Source organism: Rhodamnia argentea, chromosome 6 (genome assembly GCF_020921035.1).
Source record: "Rhodamnia argentea isolate NSW1041297 chromosome 6, ASM2092103v1, whole genome shotgun sequence".
NCBI classification, from domain to species: domain Eukaryota; kingdom Viridiplantae; phylum Streptophyta; class Magnoliopsida; order Myrtales; family Myrtaceae; genus Rhodamnia; species Rhodamnia argentea.
The window spans coordinates 16108633-16133065 of NC_063155.1; the positions used below are offsets into that span (position 1 = coordinate 16108633).

General features: G+C 39.4%; 2 protein-coding genes and 1 pseudogene across 4 annotated transcripts; 2 read left to right on the forward strand and 1 right to left on the reverse strand.

Moving 5' to 3' along the window:
• Positions 1-7149: 7149 nt before the first annotated feature.
• On the forward strand, positions 7150-10807 carry LOC115751221. 3 transcript variants are annotated; one of them, XM_030688998.2, is made up of 7 exons: positions 7150-7297; positions 8358-8939; positions 9038-9665; positions 9754-9854; positions 10023-10112; positions 10194-10321; positions 10478-10807. In XM_030688998.2, exons 2-7 carry the CDS (start codon positions 8376-8378, stop codon positions 10620-10622), a joined length of 1656 nt encoding a protein of 551 aa, XP_030544858.1. In that variant the 5' UTR covers positions 7150-7297; positions 8358-8375; the 3' UTR covers positions 10623-10807. The 3 variants fall into 3 exon arrangements, with proteins under 3 accessions (XP_030544858.1, XP_030544860.1, XP_030544859.1); XM_030689000.2 differs by having other exon boundaries at positions 7150-7296; positions 8347-8939; XM_030688999.2 differs by having other exon boundaries at positions 7150-7292; positions 8341-8939.
• Positions 10808-10890: 83 nt separating this feature from the next.
• Positions 10891-17644, forward strand: LOC115751228 (annotated as a pseudogene).
• A 1366-nt stretch (positions 17645-19010) lies between these two features.
• On the reverse strand, positions 19011-20412 carry LOC115751266 (nicotianamine synthase). The gene has a single exon (XM_030689070.2). The coding sequence runs from the start codon at positions 20288-20290 to the stop codon at positions 19328-19330; it is 963 nt and encodes a 320-aa protein (XP_030544930.1). The 5' UTR covers positions 20291-20412; the 3' UTR covers positions 19011-19327.
• Positions 20413-24433: the final 4021 nt, after the last annotated feature.

Here is a 24433-nt window from a genome sequence, read left to right on the forward strand (position 1 = left end):
AAACATTGAGATATATAATGCCAAACACGTTCCCAAAGGATTCACTCAAAACGAAGGAACCGATTACATGGAGATCTTTTGTCTTGTATCTAAGAAAGGTTCTCTTCGTATTGTTTTGGCATTGCTTCCCCAATTTGACATGGAATTATATCAAATGGATGTAAAAACGACATTTTTTAATGAAAAACTAGAGAAGGAGGTTTATATAAAATAACCGGAAGGATTCCTCTCTAGTAATGGTGAGCATTTGATGTACAAACTTAAGAAATCTATACATGGCTTAAAACAAGCATCTCACCAGTGGTATTTAAGGTTTCATGAAGTTATCTTTTCATTCAGTTTTGTAGAGAGTATCATGGATCAATGTATATACCGGAAGGTGAGTGGGAGCAAAATTTATTTTCTTATTCTATATGTGGATGACATTCTACTTGAGACCAATGACGAGGGTTGCTACATAAAAGGAAACAGTTTCTCTCTAAGAGTTTTAACATGAAGGATATGGGTGAGGTCTTTTATGTCATTAGTACAAAGATCCACGGGGATAGAGCTCGACAAATTTTAGGACTGTCTCAAGAAACCTATGTCAATAAAGTCTAAGAGAGATTACGAATGAAAGATTGTTCACATGTATAGCACCCATTGTGAAGGGTGATAGGTTCAATTTAAACTAGTGCCTAAAGAATGATTTAGAAAGGGAACAAATGAAGAAATCTCATATGCTTCTGTTGTCATAACCTTGATCTATGATCAAGTTTGCACTCGACTTGACTTAGCTTTTACTATGGGAAATTCGGAAAGATATCAGAGTAATCCACATTTGATCACCGAAAGCTGCAAAGAAAGTGATGAGGTACCCGCAGGGTACAAAAGATTACATGCTTATATATAGAAAAACCGATAGCCTGGAAGTCGTTGGTTATTTGGACTTGGATTTTGTTGGTTACATTGTTTCTTAGAAATCAACATATTGATACATTTTTATGTTTGCCAACGGAGCCGTAACATGAAGAAGTGCGAAGCGGACTATGATTGCTACTTCCACTATGGAGACCGAGTTCGTTTCGTGTTTTGAGACCACCTTACATGGTGTGTGGTTGAAGAGTTTCATATCGTGGCTGGGAATTGTGAATTCTCTTTCTAGGCCATTAAGAATATTTTTGACAATTTAGCTACTATTTTCATGGCTTAACGCCACAAAAATGGTAGTCGAAGTAAGCATATCAACATTATGTATTTAGCCATGCATGAACGTATTAAAGAAAAGAAATTGATCATAAAATACGTTAGCACTAAATTGATGTTAGTTGATCCTTGACTTAAGGCATGCCACTAATGAGATATAAGGATCATGTGGTTGAGATGAGAATAGTTCATGTAATGAGGATTTTCGTCTTATGGACAAATTTGTGAAACTCTTACTCGGTTGTAATGTTTTTCAATTAAGTTGTACATTCAATTATTATGAGAAAAAAGGTCATTTTGACTTAGAATAGACTTAAGGTTTATTCATTAAGTAGACTTGGAATAGAATAGGGTTTATTTATTATGTTATGTTATCACATGCAGGCTAATTTTAATGCGACAATGCAACAGCCTCAACCTTGATCCTTGATCAGAGCTTCAACGTCTTAGGGCATCATCCGACACTAGTTACAGGCTCTAATTTAATCTCACATTATATAGTATTACAGGGCGCATGTGGAAGCTAGATAAACTATAAATAAGCAGCGACATACATAACATACAAGTGCATGCATAAAAAGAAAAATGGTAGATGCGCTTAAAGCGTATGGCCTTAATGAGGTCACTATCAGTAAAACATGCATTAAAACACCCATAAAATAACACACACAAACCCCACCAATGAAAACGTCTAATATTATAAATATATATATACATATATAGGTATCCATTAGTTACATTATCTTCTTTAAACCAACCAAACAAATACACTGGGAAGATTACAAAGGGAAAACTACTTTGAGTACTATTCGCCATCTCCATCGACGGGCTCTGAGATCGTTATTCTCCACTACGGCTAAAAGAACCAAGCAGGCTGAAAAAGGTTGAACAACAAGGAGGTGAGCAAGTGCTTAGCAAGTAATGTATCTAATCTACAGACTAAACGAACTATTAATCACTCAACTAGATAGGACTCGGCACCACTAAAAATCAAACAACCACAAGCATGAATGAGACTCAACTATGACATCACACATTATGCAATACGACCCTCGGGCGTGAGAACGTATATGATCCATTTAATTTTTCGTTTCCACTTCGTAACCTATTCATGGGATACAAGCCCTGGTTATATAAGGGACACATGCCTTATTTTATATCGAGAGGACATAAGCCTCAATTCCGAGGGATTAACACTTCAGCTTTTTGTCCATGGGACACCGGCCATAGGAATCATGAGGGGCACATGCCTCATTTTTGTCTACGAGGGACATATGCCTCAATTCCCCCAATCCAGGGCTTCATTCTAATGGAAGATAGGCCGTGGACTTTCCCATTTCCACTCAAGCTCCTACGGGGTAATTATCCGGACATAGGTGGATATCATATCGTCCTCATCGGGACACAGGCCAACGGGACCTCGATTCTTTAGTCCGATTCAAGTACAACTCGACCACCCATCCAACAAGCTTGCACATGCCAAACCGACACGAAATTCATCGGACAATGCCATCCACCACTCGCATGCTTCAACATTTAACATGAAATGCAACTAACAATATAACTTGACAAATCCTAACCACAAAACAATACAATTCCAACAAGCGTAACCCAAACAAGTCACACGCACCCCATGGCCACATAGCCAAATGCTCATATGCAAAACCACCTCATCACATGCACCACATATCACACGTCGTTTAAGCTATACAAACGAACGCCCACATACAAACATTCAAGCAAGCATATCCATACACAAGCGACGTCATCACGCCCAATCAAGCGACGAATAGGTAGCTTAGTGGGAAGGGTATATATTCCACTTGCCTTAGGTCCTACACCCAAATCATCAAGAACGAACTGCAGTCTTCAATTCCTCCTTCCTTGTTCACGACCAAACCATCCTCTGCACCATCCAACTTCGATTCACCGCAAATTGACAATAAACACCACAATCAAACTATAGAATCGGCCTACCCAAGATCTATGGATGTTAAAGCGAGCGATGGATCGTTCATAAAATACCATTTACCCTTACATGCAACTCAATCTCCTCATTAAGATCCCATTTCTAAATTCGAAAATCAGCGTTAAATCGAGTGACAATTGGGTGGAATAAGGATGAGGATAGATGAATACTTGCCTTAGGGTCGCTCACAAAGAAACGAAAGTTGAATTAACGCCAGAATGAGCTCGGCCCACCTCTTCATTCCTTCTCCTTGGTTGCGCATAGCCGAAGCAAGAGGAGAGAACGGTGCGCGGTTCTTTAAGCGAGTGGATGAGGGGCGGATGTCATCGGGGTGTTCTTAATGGCTCAACGATCATTGGTGTCGAGGTGGGTGGTCATCGAATGGAGGTGGAGGGCGCAACATGAAGAGGACCGAGAAAGAGGGAGATAGCGTTTGGTTTGGGAGAGGGGCGTGATCCACGAAGATGAGAGGAAGGGAATTAGAGGAGAGAGAGAGAGGGCGAGGTTTATATAGAGGTGGGGGGAAAGAAGGGCGGTGGCTTTGGGATAGGTCGGTAGAGCAAGGGCTATGAACTTCGCAATCCAAATCCCGTGACAACTCATACTTGAACCAAAACTTTACCATCCATAACTAATGCTAATGTCCAACAGCTTTGTTTAGCTCAATATCCGCCACGTTCATGATTAACATCCTTAAAACATAATCGTCACTAATTCTTGTCCATAGTCAAATATTCTGCTTAATAATCCAACTTGTGAAATTTTCGGTCTTCCGAGATAATATGCATTATGATACATGAAATATAATACTCATTCTAAGAGGACTTGTCACCATAATTCATGTGTTTTATCTTCAATATGAAGTTAGTTTGTATTTAGTTCAATATTTCGTTGATGAATGTTGGGATCAAGTGGAAGATTGTAATAATTAATTATCGTATGATCCCACATTAATGAAATGCCAACATTTAATATTGTTAGCGATATATTACGCACATTAATTCTACGTGATAATTGCATCACCTAATAACAGTCTTGATGGGAGACGGTTATTTATGAGAGCGAGCGTCGGTTTTTAAATAGATTGTCTAAGCCAAAAATCCCTCTATCAGTTATTTACGGCATTAGTTTCTCTTTATTAAGCAATGTGTCTTCAAAATGTATGTTAAAAGAACAGGGAATAGTTCTCACGACATCGCTTCGGAGAGGGCATTTGGCTAGTAGCATCCCGTTTTCGCCGACCATTCAATGCTACGCGTTCGTAATCATCGTCTTCATCAATGGTTGAAGGTATGTCATCGTTTATCCAGGTTTCCACATTTCATTCCCGAATTTGTAAGGATTTTGTTTGTGATTAAGATTTCGAGATCAGTACATTCTGTAATTTAGTCTAACAAGATAGGCTTCCAATCTCAAAGAAAGTGCTGCACAAGTAGTCTAGTTTCAAGGGACTCGAAGACTCGGTTGATAAAAGCCCCGCCAATAAGCTTATATAGTTCGAGGGTTGTCAAGTTTTTCATCCATGGCCGGATCCTACACGCCCTTTTCCGTGCCCTTCACCTTGGCGTAGGTGCTCGGGTAAAATCAAGGTCCAAATTCAGGAACCAAACTTTGGCTTTCGATTTTATTTCTCGCCCATAGGGAGTAATTTAACATTGGAAAGAAGTAGATCATACTCTTAACAGCTCTAGTTCTATGCATCCCAACTGTTGGGCATAACGGTGATACAACAGCATCGAGCTTTATCAATCAACCCGCAAGCTCAACTTAGTCCTCATTGATTAATCCAGCTGATGATGCAAGAGTATTTGATCCAATGGAACAATTCTTAAGTTGCAACTTGATTCCATCAACTCATCCGGTCAATGCTCATTCAAGCAAAGGCAGATTCTGGTTATAACATGCTTCGATGGGTCAATAATGAAGTATCAACATAAGGGTTATCGATCAAGAAGTTGCTGATTCTTCCTTACCGATTACGTTTTAAGTTATCGATTCACCAAACTAATTGCCGATTTTGAAGCCAATCGAGCAATTTCCTTGGATAAATGTTGATCGTTTAAGATGGTTGTTTTCTAGTTGAGGCCGGTGGAAGAATTTAGAATCTTAGTTTAATTACTTTGCATCCGATCAAATGTATTTAGTCTTGATTTTCAAAGTCTTAATTGTATTTCTGAGTCTCAAGAGTCAAAGTTCTAGTCTTTAAATGTTTTATTGCATTTTCTGGTTCATAGGTCTTTAACGTGTTTTTTAGTTTCTATGTCTTTATTAGTTGGGTAGTTTCCATGTCTTCTATTTCCTATGTACTAGTCTCTCTATAAATGAAAAAAGGGTTTTTCTCAATTGTAAAAAGAAAATCTTGACGAATGAGATTATACAAGATTTTCCTTGAATATCTTTGGAGAGTAAATTACTCCTGTCCTGGTTTCTTTATCATTGGAGAGTAGATTATCCCTTGGTAGTAAGCCAAAAAGCCATTTACCCTCGGCTGGTGGTTATCCTTTAGGCCTTGGTGGTGAACTTCGTCGATCCCGATCATTATCATTGGCCGATAGCGTGCCCTTTACACATCGGTAGTGATTGTAATTTATCTTGTAGTTGCATTAATCCATTGACATCCATCCCCATATACACTGAATGTACCCTTACTTCTTTCGACAATCACTCAAAACAACATTCGTCCATCCCGCACACCCATCGGACGGCATCGCTCCCGATATCTTGTAAAACATGACTCTTGAGCATGCCAATATATGAGCCAATGTCACCAATAAAGAAGGAATGTGACTCAAAGACTTGCATAGCTGCTTTTAGTTGTTTTTGAAGTATCTTAGATTGCAAATCCAGTTTTTAAGAAGTTAATTAGCGGAGGAGATTTTCTCAGGGCATTCTTCTTTGTGCAGTGTAGCAGGTAAGAAGAAGGGGAGAGAGATAGGAACCAGCCATGTCAATTTTACTTGGGAGCCCTTCTCTTTGTTGGATTACTTTGATAATTGATTCATTTACACTAAGGGACAATATGGTGACTCTAAGGATGGATACCGACCATTTTTTTTTGGTCGAAGATGGATACCGACTTCAATAGTCTATTTTATAGGATTATATAGATGGATATAGATGTCATAAAGACATGATAAGTAGAAAAACTGAAAAGAAAGAATGACGTTTTAACGTTTTGGATCTTCATTTTTTCATTTCAATACACGTCAATAAGAAGATTCAAGACATTATAAACTTTCGAATTAGCATATGTTGGCCCTTAAACTTTCTCCTTTTACATATTACTGAACCCTTTGAATATACATAATGAAAAGCAAACTTTTGACATTTGATCTTTTCATTTTTTTAAGACTTTTCCTTTTTAATTTAATTTGCGTTTATTCATTTCTTAAAATGCCTTATTTAGTTCTGTTTAAAGCGGGTATGTTCATTAAATTTTGACAAGTTTTGATTAGTCAATATTTATTGTATTATTGTTCTTTTCTTTTGAAAGAGCAAAAGAGGAGACACTGTTAGTTAATTTCATTTTCGTCCTTTATCATTTCCTTCAACAATTAAGAGTGATAAAGAGATTTTCTTCAAGAAAATAAGATTAAAATACTTTTTTACTTCTCAAGAGTCATCTAAATTGCAAATGTTAATAGGAAAATGTACCGAATTTATAAGACGTAGTAAATGGAAAGTTCATGATTGTACTATATAATTAGTTAGAAGAAAACGCGTACTACGTGTGATGATATAAAAGTTTATAAGTTATATAATAATAATTTGGAAGCAAACGCGTACTATATCTATCCACGAATTTCTCAACGTGATTAATCGACCCTCATCCTAAAATAAATAGAAAATTTGGAAGGAAAAAAAAAAAAGAGAGAGAGAGAATCCACGAAAGTGTCCCATCTTTGATGACCATGGAAATTCGATTCGAATCTCGCACCATTCCAAACCACTACAATTTGCTTTGTTTTTTTTTTTTTTTGGGTTGTCTTTTTGCTTAGGATTTAAGAACCTAGAAAACCCCCCAAAACACAGAAACCCAAAGTTGAGGTCCTTGTCTCTCTAACTGAGCTTCAACTCCAGTTTCGTCGAGGACCCAGTTCCCGTTTCCCCCCATGGTGGCCTAAAAGTGCTCCTGTCGTGAAGGTAAAAATCCCAGCTTTGTGGGATATCTTTTTGTTCTTCAGATTCTTGCTGCGTTTAATCTGAGTTGAATGGTGTTTCATCGCCTGTGGATCGTGGGTTTTTACTAGTTCCACGCCTTGCGAAGGATCAGCCTGATTCTTGAAATCCTTCATCTGGGTGGTACGTTGTTGTTATGTCTACTTGAGGATTTTGGCTTGTAATTTCGTTGTGTCGGACTATTACCCCTGTTTTCTCCTCTCGAGTTTCTCTGTTTCTTGAATGACTCTGCAGGGGCGTGTGTATGCGCGTGTGTTTTCTTTTTTTCGGTTAATGTTTTGATATTCGTTTGGTTATTCATTGGAGTGTTTGATTATTTCGCAACTACTTACGTTCTGTATTATTTTTGTTGCTGGTGTTGGTTTTGTTGTTGTGCTGTGTATGGTATTTAGTAAAGGTCAGCTCATGGAACGTTGCTCCGGGCATACGCTTTTATGTCGGCTTGATCGCAATTCATGAGCTGTGGACTGTGAAATGTTCTTGTCATATTAGGTATTACCTTTGGAAATATTTATTCTTGATTCTTCCCCGAAATGGAAGTGAAGAAAGTAAAGTTAGATTTCCAGGCTCCGGTTATTGTTGCGTCGAAATGATCGTGAAGGTTCAGTTATTTATTACTGTCAGAGCCAACTCTAGGAAGGTGAAAACTATTTCATGACTTCAACGAGGTCCTTTACTACTCCTCGAAATAAGTAATGCTGCAATCAAATGAAAAGTTGAGGATACTTTCAAATATCTAGTTGATTAATTGGTTCACCATGGTGTACCAAAACCAAACTGCTTCCCAAAGTAGAGATGGTAATGATTGATGTCTGCTGCATTTCTGATCCTACCAACTAGTTAACGTGTCATTATGGTGTGGATTGTTTTGTAAGAGGTGATTGTGAAAGCTTGGTCTGTCTGATACCTTGTTTATTGAGAGAAAGATGTTCGACTTTTGTTTTCTTCCTTACACTTTTGAGGAATCCAGTCCCAACTACATTTTCTCGTGTTCTGTTCATGTTGGAATAAACGGCTACAATAGGACAATCTTGCATCAGCCATGGAGGGAAAAGGAAGTGGCAGGCTCCTTCATTTGGGGAATGGTGCAAGGAAGAAACGAAGTAATGCCTCTCGGCGTCCCCATGATGAGCCGCAACCGGCTTATAATTACATGGACATGGCATCTTCTACACCGCCTCCAGACAACTTCAGTGAAGCTTCTGTTGACAAGAATGTGGATTATGGTATTTATCCTCACAAGGAGATAAATCTGAAGCAGTTCACTTCAAGTGCATCATGCAATAATGTGGCAGATGCTGGAGAATCTCAATATGCCTCCATGCATAGTTCTTGCGGAGGAAACGAACAAATGCGCAGTGCTACCGATTCCAATACATCTGGCGAATGTGCTCTTGCCCCTGCTAATTCGGAAGTAGCCAAAGGAGCAGCTCATCATCCACCACTGATCAATGAGAATAAAGTGAAAAAAGTCAAGCTCAAGGTTGGAGGCATGACTCGAACCATCCACGCCACCTCAGATGGTGTCTCAGTCATTGGGTCCTCTTCAACAATGTATTGCGGCACTTCAGATATTACGGGGCCTGGTGAAAATGTGATGCTTGAGGTAGTAAATTGAGTGGCTGACATGGACCCTACTTTAAATCATGCAATAGTCTTTTAATGTATTTTGAGTTAAGCTAAGTAATCTCTCTCTTTCTCTAGGATGGCTCCTCTAGATTTCACTCTCTTTCTTCTGACAAGGCGAGTCGCCTGCGAGGGGTGCCATGGTGGAAGAATTTCTCTGCTAGTGGTTTCAACATGGGGAAGGCGGATTCTTCCGGCAGTAGCGAGTCAGTTCGCAAGAGCAAGCGAGTTCCTAAAAAACGTGCATTCGATGGGGCTGATGGAGCTGATGATTATGAGATTCTAGGAAAGGTCAATGTGCCTAGATTGAATGAGGAGGACAATGATGAGTGTGACGAAGATTACGAAGGGGGAAGAAGGAGACAACAGAAATTATCGGAGGTGTTGAAGAGACAGTCTGAGGGCCCGCATAATGTGAACTCTCGGACAAATGTCCTTTCGGCCAAAGAAGCTAGAAAGTCCAAATCTGGCAGGACATTTGAAGACGATGATTATTTGGAAGAGGAAGAACCGACTTCAGATGTCGAACCCATAATAAAGAGGAAGAAAGACAAGATGGCCCGTCTTGAGCCTTTGGCGGGTTCTGAAAGGGAGACGACAGTGATTACCCGTCAGCGGGCACTGCGATCGGGCAAAGATACGTTCTCTGGTCGCAGTGCAGATATGGTCAAACTTCCAATTGGTTTACCTCCTGCACCACCTAAAAGTGAGTTATCTGTCAAGTCTTCTGTACTTTTTCCTGGAAAGATTATTATGCTTAAACATTATTGAGGAAATTCGTTTGCCGCGACCAGAGCAAAAGGATATGCTCTCTGAAGTTGACCGGCAACTGAAGAAAGCTGAGGCTGCCGAGAGACGGAGGATGCAAGCCGAGAAAGCAGCTATGGAATCTCAGGTTGGCTTCTATGTTTTTATTCTCATACCAGATTTGTTCATCTTATCCGCTTGCTTGACCATGAATCTTCATAATCGTGCTCTGGCGTCTCTATACACATCTAGTAATACATCGTGAAATGCATGATTCCTCATGAGGAATTTAGGATTAGATTTGGTCTGTTTCCAGGCTGAGGCAATCAGGAAAATACTGGGCCAAGATTCAAGTAGGAAGAAACGAGAACAGAAGATCAGGAAACGACAAGAAGAGGAAGCCGAGGTATTCACTAATACCCTCCGACGGTTTTTTTTCCCCCCTTAATGGAAGGGACTCATTAGTACCTCCTTTTATTATGTTTAGGAGAAGGCTGCAAAATCTATGACAATCAAATCAGACACTGTGAGATGGGTTATGGGGCCTGCGAGAACGGTAGTTACGTTCCCAGAGGAGATGGGCTTGCCTAGTATATTTGATTCTAGGACTTGCAGGTAACTGCTCCGATCTTATGTTCACAGTCCTTAACTCCCTTCTGCAATTTTATTGGCACCGCAATTTGGCTACGGTACTATAAGAGGGCGTAGCTTCTGATGTGATGATTCAACTGCATTTTGATCTGACTGAAGCCTTGTGATGTGGATTTCCAGCTACCCGCCGCCCCGCGAAAAATGCGCTGCTCCCTCCTGTACGAACCCATATAGGTACCGGGATTCAAAGTCGAAGTTACCCCTGTGCAGCCTCGACTGCTACAGGGCCATACAACGGAAAGCTCAGCCGCTGGTTGCCTGCTGATGGAGTGGACGTCTTTCTCTTAGTTTTTCGCGAATTGGCGACATTTCTGCACAGATCTTCACATTCCCGATGGTGATTTGAAGGAGATCATTGGACGTACTTGGATTGTAAGAATAATACATCATCATAAGTTCAATAAAGATACTGTCCCTTGGGTGGCAGGGAACCTCATATTTTGAAGCAAACAACTCTCGAGGGTAGCTTCTTTGTCGCTCCCTTCATTAGATTTTGATGCGTTTTCCTGGGGCTTTGTAGCTCGGAGGCAGCAATGATCAGCTTTCGGACAGTGAGGAGACATTCGTAAGCCTTTTAAGGATGATCACACTTTCGGCTCCGTTTGTTTCGAAAAATTTGGACATTGCTAGCGAACTGATTGGTTAAGAATAGTTATTTCGAGAGAAAATGGTTTCATTCTCATGAAAAGAGATGAAAAACAGTGCCTTTAAGCCCGGTCAAAGAACCCGTTGGGGCTTCTTGATTCGCAACCGACCGGTTCAATCGGTTGAACCGTCTAGTTGATAAGTGTAACCAAAATCAAATTGTCTTAACTATGTGACTGTTGAAGTCATCAATTGGCTTTGATTATCAAGTAAAATTCGAGTCGCACCACAGTTTGATTCCTAATCCAATCAGTTGAAGCAGCTGGTTTGTGCAGATTTAAAATTATTGGATGCGATTTTTTTGATGATTTTTGGTGAAATAAATGCACGCTCAGATTTCAGAGTGTGAAAAAAGTCGGGGAAAATACAACGGGCAACCTCAACATGATCAGGCTCTAGCGAGTCCAAAAGATAATTCCAGTTAAAGAGGGAGGGAACAAGGAGAGCCTTTTGTAGTTGTTCTGGGCACCGACGACGTCGTTTGGCGAGCCATGCACCACTGGCGCGACGTCGTTTAGCATGGCGAGTGAGTCCCTTGTACCCGTGCAAGGCACGTGGCATCTCGACTTGGCCCCACTTCGAATTTCGTCAATTTTCCAAGGAAATCGATTGACGACGACGCGCCTCCGTTGTTGTCTGTGAGGCTCAATCTCTCTCGCTCTCTCTCTCTGCATACAACGCCCCTCCCCCCGGCGGAGGCTTAGCTCCGTCGACCATGGAGCAGCATCGTGGCTCGGGCTCCGAGCAAACACGGTCGCGATGAAGCTCCGGTTCGTACTCTTTTGCTCTTCATGCGCTCGGCATGGAGTGAGAGGCCGCGTTTGTAGCTCGCGATTGAGTGAATTCCATGTGCATTGCCGTTTGGCTTTTGGCTTTTGGTTGCTCTCTAAGGCGGTGATTATAGCGAATGATGAATGATATGGAGCGAGTTTTGGTTCGTTTCGAGTGGCTAGATTTTCGCTTGATTTTAGTCCGTGCTGTGTGCTGATTCCCATTCGCACTTGCAATTTCGAGCAATTGAAATTGGACGGCAAGTTCATAGAGTTTAGGGATTCCGCCTCTTGAACGTAGGGGCGACGTTCCTGTGCTACTTACGACCTCGCGAAGACGTCCTTTTTTTTTTTTTTACTGGAGCCTGGGTGTCGTTGCACTTTAGAAAAGATCGTTGCTTTGATAGGTCTTGTTGTAATTTTTATTGTAAAACTGGTACGCTGAAGTAGTTGAGGATCACGAGTAAGCTGCCATTGTTGCATGTACTATGCTGGATAGTTGTTGTTGAGTTGACCTCACTTTACCGTTTTCTTTGGCCATTCCACCAGAATTTCCAGGGATTTTTGAATGACTTAAAGGATTGGGAACTTTCACTCAAAGACAAGGACAAGAAAATAAGACCGGACAAGGTATCCTTGAGTGATAGTATATCCACTCCCTTTCCACCCTTTTAAACTTCCCAAAAGGTATGCAAAGTTTTGGGTCAAAGATATATTTATTAGGATTCGGTGCACGATCACAACGAAGTAAACTGTAAAAATGGGAAAGAGTAATCGACACAAGTTTCATCCTAGTTCATCCTTAAACTAGAGTTACGTTCAACAGAGGATTTCACTAAAAGTAGCACCTCGTACCTCTCACTACATCACTCAATTATAAGCGAAATAGAGTATATATAGCAGTAGCTACTCATGAACTTAAACCCAAACTATCCACGTGCTTTCCTATCGATAGAGAATATGAACCACACCCCAATAATATTTGCAATAAATAGGTAGTACTTAAATTGCTTTTTAGGAACTAATCTGACGTTATCTTCTTGGGTTATCAAGTGGTTGACATGTTAGAATGTGTTCTTCTTGTCTTCTTCTACGTATGGAGGACATACAATACATTATCTTGCATTTTATATTGAGGAGGAAATTGATTTGTACCAGCTTTGATCTCATTTTTCGAAGATCAAGAGGCATAGCCAGCATTCACTTGATAAATTTTATAGTCTCTAAAGTCATGTCACAGAAGTCTATGTGTGAACATGTATGGAAAAGCTTTGAGAGCATATAAATGGTCAATTCTTTCATCAATGCTTTTGCAGGAATCACCGTCATCGACAAGAGGATATCCTAGTGTGGATAAAAGATAAGGAATCAATCTCGGTGGTAGTGCAATTAGTCTGAGAGGTAGATTCTCAATTGAAGAGTCGGTTCCAGATGCTGCTTCAGAAAAGGAACTGATAGGGATTTTCCCCTTTTCATGCTTTAATAATCAGCAGTTGTTGTCTCTTGCTACAGCCGCACATGCTATTTTTTTGATTGGTGCATTTGATGACAGTGTAATGAGTTCTTCAAGCTGAAGAGATTTAATGAAGCTTTTGATTGCTATTCAAGAAGCATTGCCTTTTAACCAACTGCAGTAGCATATGCGAATAGGGTGATGGCCTATCTCAAGATCAGAAGGTACATAGTGAGGTGGTCGGTCTCTGTGACAATATATGTATTTCAATAGCTATACATATTTCAAAAGGACTTCAACGAAAATGCCATTTATTTTCTTCTGTTCACAGTATATGCTTGATCTGTTGGTAGAATAGCTGGTGCCAGTATAAAATGCTTTGATAAGTCATAATATAGAAAATCAGAGAAGGAACATATTAATTGATTAGTCTTTCCTGTCATTATTTCCTTGATGCCTTAGGTTCAAAGAGGCTGAGGATGACTGCACAGAGGCCTTAAATTTAGAAGATCAGTACATAAAAGCATACTCACGCCGAGCAACAGCAAGGAAAGAACTTGCAAAATATAAGGAATCGCTTGAGGGTATGCAAGCCGATTAAATGTTATGTCCATTGACTTGAAAATTTGTGCGCTGATGATTTTAGTAGAAAACATCATTTGTGCTTATGATGTTCCTGTTATATATTCTTGAATCTTGACGACTGATCTGCCAGGCCAGGTATATTGATCATAGCTAACTGCAGATGCCAAGTTTGCTCTTCGGTTGGAACCACAGAATGAAGAAATCAAGAAACAGTATTCAGATGCAAAATCTTTGTATGAGAAAAGTAAGCGATTGGCCCTGTATTTTATGTTTTCTGCATGTAACTTCTGCCACTGAATCTTTGGTTTACCAGTATAACTAGATGAAAATCACAGAAGATAGTCGAGAGCTTCATGAAGTAAAGTATGTGATTGAAACTGCACCTTGATATCATACCCCAGAAAAAAGAAATTTTGGGTTCTGCTGGCATCCAGGCATATAAGGTCTCCTTTTTTGTTAAGTTTGTTTTGTAAAACCATTTCCAATTCAGCATTAAAATTAGTTGGATGGCCCCTTCTAGGAGATTCTAAAGAAAGCAACCGGGGCATTGAGAAGCTCTATTTAAGGTCCTCAGAAATCAGGGAAATCAGAAAATGGATGTCACATCCAGTCATCCTCTGTCAGTAACCAGGGGACTGAAGCAGCTGCTGTTCAAGATCGCAGCAACGTATGAACTTCGTGTATCTACCAGTGGAATTGCAACTATTTTGTGAACCTTTTGTGATTGCAAGTAATTTAGTAAATTAGTTATCTTTTGCGAGGAGGATTATGTGAACGGTGAAAGGCTTTTGGAGTAGATTGCTAAGGAACATGATTGCATCAGTTCACATATCTGACATCAGTTCAACTGATTTTCTATTTTTTCTGAAAAAAAGAAAAGAAAGTGGTTTCTTGCTGAAAGCAGGGGCAGAAAACCAGAAACAAATAGGCAAGCATCTTCATTGCATATAATGACTGATCCATTTCTGCAAATCTAGAACTCCTCCAACAAAAGAATGCATGGGAACTTGGGATGTGGGGAGCACCACCTTCCATTTTTACCTTTAATTTGTGGGTGGGGAAAGTCTAAAAGAAGAGGGTTTTGTTTCTTTTTGTCCCTAATGAAACTCTCGAACTGGTAGTAGAGGGCACGGACCACTTGTGTTGGTTGCTCTGGGCATAAAACAATTGTGCATAAAGGCATGGAGTCACTGCTTTATCTTAAACTGCAAGAAACAAGAGTATTCCAAGAATTATGAGTATTTGGATGGTCTACTGATATTTGTGCAGAATATTTGGTCTTAAATCTGACATCATATCTGTATATCTCAAAATTTCATATTGTTGGAATTACATATTTGGTCGTTGGGAAATCCACTGACATTGATGGCATGTTTGAGAGTGTAGTATTATGAGTCTTCAGACAATAGATGGTTTGTAATTTGCTTCTTTTGTAAAAATATAAAGCAATCTTTTCCAAGCATCATGAGTTGCTGGATTGTTTGTAAATAAATAATATAGTAGGAGGGAGAGACGCTGGATCGTAAATTCTGATTATTTCTACACCTTTGGCTGGAGCACAGTGGGTCGGTGTCCTTGAAGCCTTCCATCCACATTGAAGAAATAAAAAGCAAAAGCATTAGAGCTAGAAGTGAAGATGACTCCAGGAAGACTTTTAAGGATGTCAATGGTTCTGTTGTAGAGAAATCTAAGGTCCGACCATGAGCTCTCTCGCTTTTTGTTTGTCCATACAAGTCTTCTATGGTGCTTTTGCTTTTTAAAATTTTCTTTTTCCAAAAATGCCTCGAGTTATTGACATAGTTTTGTACTCTCTCTTGTGGCGAATCTTCAAGGACATTAGAGATCTGAAAAGCAGGAGCTGAAGGTATCGGTGCAAGATCTTGCAACTCGAGCAGCTTCTCGAGCTGTGTCTGAAGCAGCTAAAAAAATCGCCCCACCAAATTCAGCATATCAGTTTCTGGTTTCTTGGTGAGGATTCTCTGGCGATCGTTCTCTACAAGCTCATCTGTTAAAGGCTTTTGATATCATTTCGTTTCGAAACTATCTCCATTAACTGATTGTTCTTGTAGTATGTTGAGATGCTACAAGCTAAAAGTTTGGTTTGCTCTACTAATTTGGCCCTTCTGGGACGGTCACTACTTGGTCCATGGCATGAGTATGGTCTTTAACGCTCACTCCCCTTTCGGTGGGTAAGAGAATGGACAGGAGATCATTTTCTGGATAAGTATGCGACATTAATAAACTGTCAGAAAAAGAAGATGGTCCTTCCGTCTCCGTAAGAATTAGCTAACTGGTATGAGTAAGATTAGGTTATCCAACCTTTAGCATTGCTAGATCCTCCAGAATTTTTGCCTGAATGTGGTAACGTGATGGATTTACTACTAAGGATATGGGTGTTCAATTTTTGTGCTATAGATCTTAGGATTGATTTATGATCTTTGCCTGTAGCAATCATATTAACAACTGTCTTGCGTTGTCTCAACTTCTTTCTGTTTGTTATTTGTAGGTTACTTCCCCAGGTTCTTTGCCACAGATATTCAAAAATGCACCCTCTGCTCCTTTACTGGTTGATATCATCAAGTGTATAGCCACATTTTTCACGTAAGTAGAGGATCTTGTTATTATGGATGTCTTTGGACTTTGTTTGAGTTTAATGCTATTCCTATAACTTTCTACCTTTTGACAGTGAGGACATAGATTTGGCTGTTAATTACTTGGATAATATGACGAAGGTCCCAAGATTCGATATGATAGTCATGTGTCTTTCTTCTGAAGATAAAGCTGGTATGCTCACTACCTATTCACTTCTTTTCGATCTCTTTGAAACACACATACACACACTACAAAGCTCGATGTCTTGATGTAATTCAATTATATGGTGCTGCTTGCTGAGGCACACTGTCATAAACTATCTCAGGAGCCCATGCTTGGGTAACATATACCGTGGGTTCTTCCTGCAATTCCAGCAGATGCTCCTTCTGCTCCGGTGTTATCTTGGATGATCACTGAAAAAATATTGTTGCTAGTTGCATTATGTCTTTCTTGACACCTACTTCAACTACGGTGGACCAAGGGTTACTTTGATCCTGGGAGTGGGAGTAGACTTGTGGGTGTCTGTATGTGCATGTGTAGTCGCAACATTTATATTTGACCTTAGCAGATGTTTATAGGATTTCAAAGCACAATCTGTGTGCTTGGCATCTCTTTGCATCTTCAAGTTAACTCCGATGCCAATTGCCAAGAAGGCAATGTAAAACAGTTAGGCCTAGTTATTGTCATCGTGAGGTCATCTTTCAAAAGTTGGGATATGAGAGATTTTACATCTTCTTATGTGGAAGCTGAATGAATGGTATATTTTTGAGAGGGTGAAAGCATTGATGATACTTTGGAGTTGTGGTCAGTTTCCACCGAATGCTGCTACTTGTTGATTGATGTGCGTGCCAAAACCTTGCAACATTGGCAATGGAAAATAGAAAGATTTGAAAGTGGAACTTCTTAACTTTGTCTTGTGGACTGAGAATCTGAACATAGTTTTCTTTTGGAGAAGATCTTCTCAGACTGTGGAAGGAGGTATTCTGCAGGAAGGCTACTCCAATTGAGCATGCAGAGACTCTCGATAATCTCCGTGCCAAATACTGCCTTAAGCAGTAAGATATATGACAGACATTTCTGAGCTGATAAGTTTTTTCCTTTTGTAATCTCTATGTGCATCTGTCCGTCTCTATGTGCAAGGGGAAAGCTAGTTTCTCCTTTGTTTTGTTTTTCTGCCCCCATAAAGCGTCAGAAGATCGATGTAAGTGCGAGATTTAACTTGCAGAAAAGGTACCTTTTCTGTATACCGTGTAAAGATGATTGGTATGGATGGATTGTTTCTGTGCAAATTTCAGCAATTGCTTAGAAATGCCACAGGCATGAATCTTAATAGCACGAGCAGGTTCAGGTGGTGTTGAATATGTCCTTGTCATCCCTCGGTCAATTTGGACAAATTGTGGGGACTTCAGTCGTCTTGTGACGAAGTCTCTTCGGCACCGGATCTCGATGTATGCAGCAAAAATACTGAAATTAGCAGTTGAAGACTCTCTTTTGCACCAATATTTTTAACAGCTTTGAATGCAAATTTCGCGTTATGTCTATCATCACTTGAACTGCTGCTAACGATCACATTTGACTCTGGATTAGTCGCGTATTGGTTCCCAAATGGCATGGATATGACTTGATCATATGAGCACATATTACCCAAAAATGACAATTGCCATGTTCTTTCAAACATTTTAGCAACCATCGCCTGACCCTCTTTTTCCTTTTCTTTAATCTTCTTCTGTGCTTGTTTTTCCCGAAGAAAATACTTCTTTGGCCAATCACAAGATATTTCTTTTGATTTATCCCTTTTTCAGCTATTTTAAGGTTTACCCTTGATATTTTTCACTTATCATGTAGGATGGTGGTAGAAAAACAACAACCAGAATACAAGAATCTAAAAGAGTTAAATTGGACATTCGACAAAAGTTCAAGAGCCGCGATATTTCCTCGTAAAACTAGTTGCATGTCATGCATCTAATCTTGTGCCATCGTGACAAATCTCAAAAAAGATAGAAGGAGCTCTACCCCCATGTTTCATTTGGCAAAGCTTATGTCCAAGTCAAGACGAGAAGAAACCAAAATTTTGAAAGGACTCGAATTCAATTATGCGCCCACCAGAATAGCTGGGGCAATTTTCAAGAAGCGTCTTTTTCCATGGCCAGACAAAGCACCCATCACCTCCGGTTCATCATCTCTTCCCCCCTGGCGATTTGCATGATTGAAAAGACGCGACAGGGTCGGAAGATCCAAACAAAACAGCATTCCAACAGCAGCAACATCACTCAAAATCAATCAAAAATTGGTCTCTTTCTCTGTGTATTTATCTCCTTCCTCCACTCACCGTCGCATCTCATCATCATCTAGATATGTCCCCACATGAATAACAAGATAACTTTCAAGAAGATGATTCAAATCCTTGTATCAGCTAATTGGGTTTGGCCTGTCAAATATAGCTATTCCTACATCACACTTCCATGCATTGGAGCTTCTACTTTCTTCCCCAAACTAGTGCGATACACTCAGAGGCTTGAATTCAAAGCACTGAGTCCTGAAAAGTGGAGTCTCCCTATAGACTTTCTTCAGTGAAAATTGACAATCTTGTATTTTTTTTTTTTTTTTGGGCCATAGAAAAGGACAATTCACTGCATTAGATAGCTATTAAAACATTTGGTGACCAGTAGGTCATTACATGAGATCACATAGTGGAACAACATAGTGGAACAACATAACATCCACAACCCACCTGGAAAGAAAAAGAAAGAAAAGGGTTTGTAACTTTTCACGAATATAGATCGGAATTATTTCTGGACACGAAAACGCAGAGACGACGTGCACAAACCCTACATCGCCCAAGGCGAAAAGTTAAAAACGCTTGCATAAAAAAGGATGCGTGTATGTCGAACCTAGAGATAGAGAGAGAATGGAACGGGAGCGTCCTTAGGATGATTTCTCTTCAATGGTCAACTCCTCCACAATACTCCCATGGTTGAGAGGATTGAAGACTTGATGGATCTCGCAGCACTTGTTAGGCATCATGATGGGTCCGAGCGGCGATCCCTTTTCGTGATTGAGCGCGGAGCACTTGCGGGCGATGATGACCGAGTTGACGACCTCGTCCGTGGGATGGAACACCGAGAGAACCTGGAACCCTCTTAGGTCACTGGCCTCGACCACAGGGTACAGAAAACCCCTAGCACCATGAGCACTCCTAAGCATCAAGATTGACCCATTGGCCATGTACTTGGCCAGATGCTCAATAACCCTAATCTTTTGCTCCTTCTCCATACCCACCAAAGCTGCCAAGAAAATGACATCATAGTCCCTCAAGGCACATGTGACATCCATTATATCTGTGGTGTGAAAGACCATTCTCTTGGACAGGTCAGGGTCAGGCGAGACCAATTGGAGGGCCTTGGAATTGGCTGAGGGGTCAATGTCATAGTTGTGGAAATGAGTCTTGGTCAGGTGGTTAGAGGCTAGGACAACCGAGGACAGCGGGAGCGGGCCGGAGCCCACGAAGGCGACCCGGCTCGGCTCGCGCCCCAAGTGGTGCTGGCTCAAGATGGTGAACTCGAGTTGGCTCAGCTTGAGGTAGTTGGTGAAGTAAGGGAAGATGTGGAGGTGGTCAATCGGGTTGTCATATGAGGCCAAGATGGAGGAGTAGTGGCTTTCCAAGAGACCCTCAGCTTCACCACAGAGCTTGATGAGGTTGGACCTCATTTCTTGAACCTTTCTGCATAGTTTTGTGACATCGATTGGGTAGTTTGGTGGCATGCACGTGAGGACAAGCTGAGTGAAGAGCATGTTGACATCGTTGCATGGTTCGAGAGACTCGAGGCTTGAGATCTTCTCATACAGTTCGCAGACTCTTTGGACAAGAGGGTCTTGCTGGCATCCCATGTCGACACTATGAGGTTATGGAGGCAGAAGTTTACACACAGGAAGAAGAAGGAATGTTTGAAATTCAGAGAGAGAGAGAGAGAGATGTGATCTTCCTCACAAGGAACAGCTCAATTTGTGACAACATCTAGGGTTCCAATGGTTGACTATTTATTGAGGGTTTGTGGGGACCACATTGTGTGGAGGGTTGCCCTATTTCCCCTGTATTATAATTTGTGTTGGAGACTATGTTGTAGTTTTCCTTCCTTCATTTTTTTGTTTCCATAGGTGAAGTTCATTTGATTGGATAGATCTGATTCATTCGCACCGTCGTTTACGCTACATCTTATCTCGTTAACTTCAATAATATCATCGCGTGCTATTAATATTATTGCATAACGTAATTTATCTTTGAAGTGCGAGTTGATAAAGTCATTGAAGTTTGAGATTTTAAACTGGGCATCACATGTTCTTTTTTGAAGTGTGAAAATTAGCAATCCTCTCTATGCAAAAACTTGTCCCTTCTAATAAGTACGTGTACATCACCTAAAAGGCAACCAAAAAGTTGAAATTTATAGGAATATGATTCTAAACAAGTCTTAATTTCGTGTTTAAATCAGCCCGCCTTGATATTGTTGTATCCCGCAATCTAACATGCGAAACGCTAGAGACGTTCGGAGATCAAGAAACCGTATGAACGAAAGCTGACATAAACGAAGCAAAGCAGAAGTTGACATTCAGGTCCTTTCGATATGAAGTTAAAAGGTTTCCCAACCGCCAAGATTACTCACGACATTGTCAAACTCGTCCTTGTCTGACGTTTCTACGAGATGTGTGGGTTGTGATGTTTAGATTCTCTCTGGCGGTTCTTTTCACACAGCTCTCGTTCTCACTCCATGGAGATAATCCAGACGAACGAAAACAAGTGAAGCTTACAAAATGAATAGATCTACTTAAGGTGAGGGTATACCAATCTTCGGCAGAGCAAGGGAAAATTATCTTAAATCTATTACAATGATGTCAATTCAATCATATGTTTTTTTTTAACTAATTGAATTTAAAACATTTTACATTTGTGTCAATTCAATTCATTCGACCAATTTTGATTGGAAATTGCTAACGTGAATACCGGCCTCACCAAGATCTCGCTGGCGGCGGCCATGGCCTCACCAAAATTGGTCAGCATCCACGTCAGCACTTTCTGATCAAAATTAACCGGAATGATTGAATTAGAACAAATGCAAAGTTTTAATACTCAATTGGCAAAAAATATATATATTATGATTGAATTGGCACAATTGCTATAGGTTGATAACTTCTTTGGTAAGTTTCTCGACAAAATAGCATCATGCACAGTCCACACATGGACGGGCAATATAGTTATACGATGATATATGTATGACAAGGTCATAATTATTAAGTTATCGCTCTCTTGATCAATCAACCTTTGGAATTTGCTTGGGACACGAGTAGTTTACTGTACAGAGGATTATTTGCAGAATTTTGTCTATGTGTGAACGCAAAGATTCTCGGAAGAGATCATTTTCTACGTTAACCCTAATCTAGTGAGAGCGTGCACGTCAACTTCTTTTAGCAACATCGTCGTGTCGATAATCTCATCGAAGGGTGTACTTCCACTCTGACTGACTTTACTTTTCGTTTTATTCCATCCCCTGCTTTGAGTGCATTTAATATTGACAATAGATAATGAGAATCCCATTTTAAACCAATTCCAATAATTAAAAACGACCCTTTTGATTTGATAGGGAAAATTGAAAGATCAACTTAGTTAACTTTTCATGAACTGAAACAAGTTAAATAGAATCCTGATGGTAAAATTATCAAAAAGGACCTAAATCTATTGTATTTGTACAAATTGAGTTCTAAACTTCTTTTCGTGTCAATTCAATATTACATATTTTACATTTTTGCTAATTCAGTTCTTTCAACCAACTTTGGCCAACTAGTGGTGACATGGACGTCGACCTTACCCTTGCCGGCTTTGGCCGGACGAAGGAGGAGAAGAAAATAAAAATAAAAAGAAAGAAAATAAAAAATAAAAAAAATCAGTAAAAATTTAGAATATCACTAAAAATTATCCATATGAGCGCCAATATCCACATCAGTATCGGTTGGCATCCTTGTCAACACCAGCCTGCCAAAGTTGGCCATAATGATTAAATTTGCAAAAATGCAAAAGATTTAGGACTAGATTGACATAATTGCAATTTGTTTTTTGCTCGAAAAAATCATATGATGCTCTCGTTTTGTGGAGTTACATCTTGTAGGTATATATGTTCCTTATTTCAAAAAAATACTTAAATTCTCTTGATAGAGCAAGTAGATCTTTTTAGCTTTTAATTTGTAATAAGAAATATTTAAATGTCTATATGTTCGAATGTATAATGCTAAAATAATAAGATAATTTTTAAAAAAAATAATGTGTAAAGTTCTGATTTGATATTCGAATAGGTGACACTTATTCGAATACTTCTTTATAGTTTACCACATCATTTAGTGATTAAATTTTGTAAGTCTATGGTCGTTAATCTTTAGCATTGCTCTCTACGTAGGGTCATTTTCACTATTCAACTTATTATACTTGGCTGCAATTTTCATGGCCACAATGGGAAAATTACATTTGATCCCTGCACTAATATATAATTTACTTTTAATAGATCCAAGTTTTGGTTATTAGTGAAATTTTTAACCTATCACTATCGTGATTCCTACGTGGCATCAAAGCAGACAAGTGGAGCTGACGTGTTGTCCATTTGTTGCCACAAGAGCCTTAAATCCCCTACAAAAAGGGGGGAGAGAGATGTCACCTTAATCACATCAAGGACAACGCATCACATCAGTTTTTAAGACTCCATTTTTCTTATTTGTCAAAAAAAAAAAAAAACTATCCATTAATAGCCAAGAGAACTACATAGAATGCTTTCAAACTCCCAAAAGACTCTATTTACTTTGTAAAAAATAAATAATTTAAAAAATATCTTATGAAAATGATCTTTCCAAATCATTTATTTTTCACAAAGAAATCGAATTCTAAGTCACGCCTCCATGCTCCATAACTTTACGGTCGTTGGCAACAAATCCTCTTTTCTCTTCCTTTTATGTTTTTCTTTTTGAGTAAGTGCACCAAAAATCTTAAATTTATCGCGGAAGTGCAATTAAATCTTAAAATTTTCAAATAATGCATTTAAGTTCTAGAACATATCCAAAATTAGTGCAGCCAGCTACTTCCGTTAGCTACCTCCAATTTAAATCACAAAAAAGATGTTAATCTTATTTTTAATCCTATACAACAAGGAGCACTACTTGCATTGTCCACAAAAAGTTTATGAGTCAGTTTAAACAAATTCAAAGTTTTAGAATTGATTGCACCTTTCTATATAGTAAGTGATTGTATGATCTAAAAAATTTAGAACTCTTCTAGTACAAAAGGGAAAAATGACCAAAGCAATTCTAAATTTATTATATGGAAGTCAATTCAGTCCTAAACTTTTCAATTTAGTCAATTTAGTTATAAACTTTTAGTAATTTTCTAATATAATCATTCCGGCAAATTTTGGTTGGAAATAGCTGATATGAATGTCGGCCGTCCTACGTGGCATGACCGACATTGAATATGGACAATTTTTTTTGTTTTTTTAAAGAAAAATAAAAAAGGAAAAATCAGAAAAATTTTAAAAAGTTGCACAAAAAAATTATCCACGTTACACCGGTCATGTCACATAGGACGGTTAACGTTCAAATCAGCGATTTCTTGTCTAAACTGTCCGGAATGATTACATTGAAAAAAAATGTCAAAATATTTATAGACTCAACTGGCCAAATTGAAAAGTTTGAAGCTGAATTGGCATATGTATAATCGATTTATGACTTTTTTGATAATTATCGTCGTCCAAATGGTTCGGGACTTCATTGCATATTACTCCCTAAAAACCCTAATTTTAAATTGCAGGCACTGTTGAGCCATATGTGCACTTTACATGCCCTCCTCGTAGGTGCCGCCATAGTTTTTACTTCTTGATAATATATCGGCATTATTCAATTGTACCATTTGTGGGCGCCCAAAAAGGAGGTGACTTTACATGCACCTGGACGGCCACCTCTAAAAGCTTCATTGTGTTGACATTTCAATGTCATTGAAGCTTC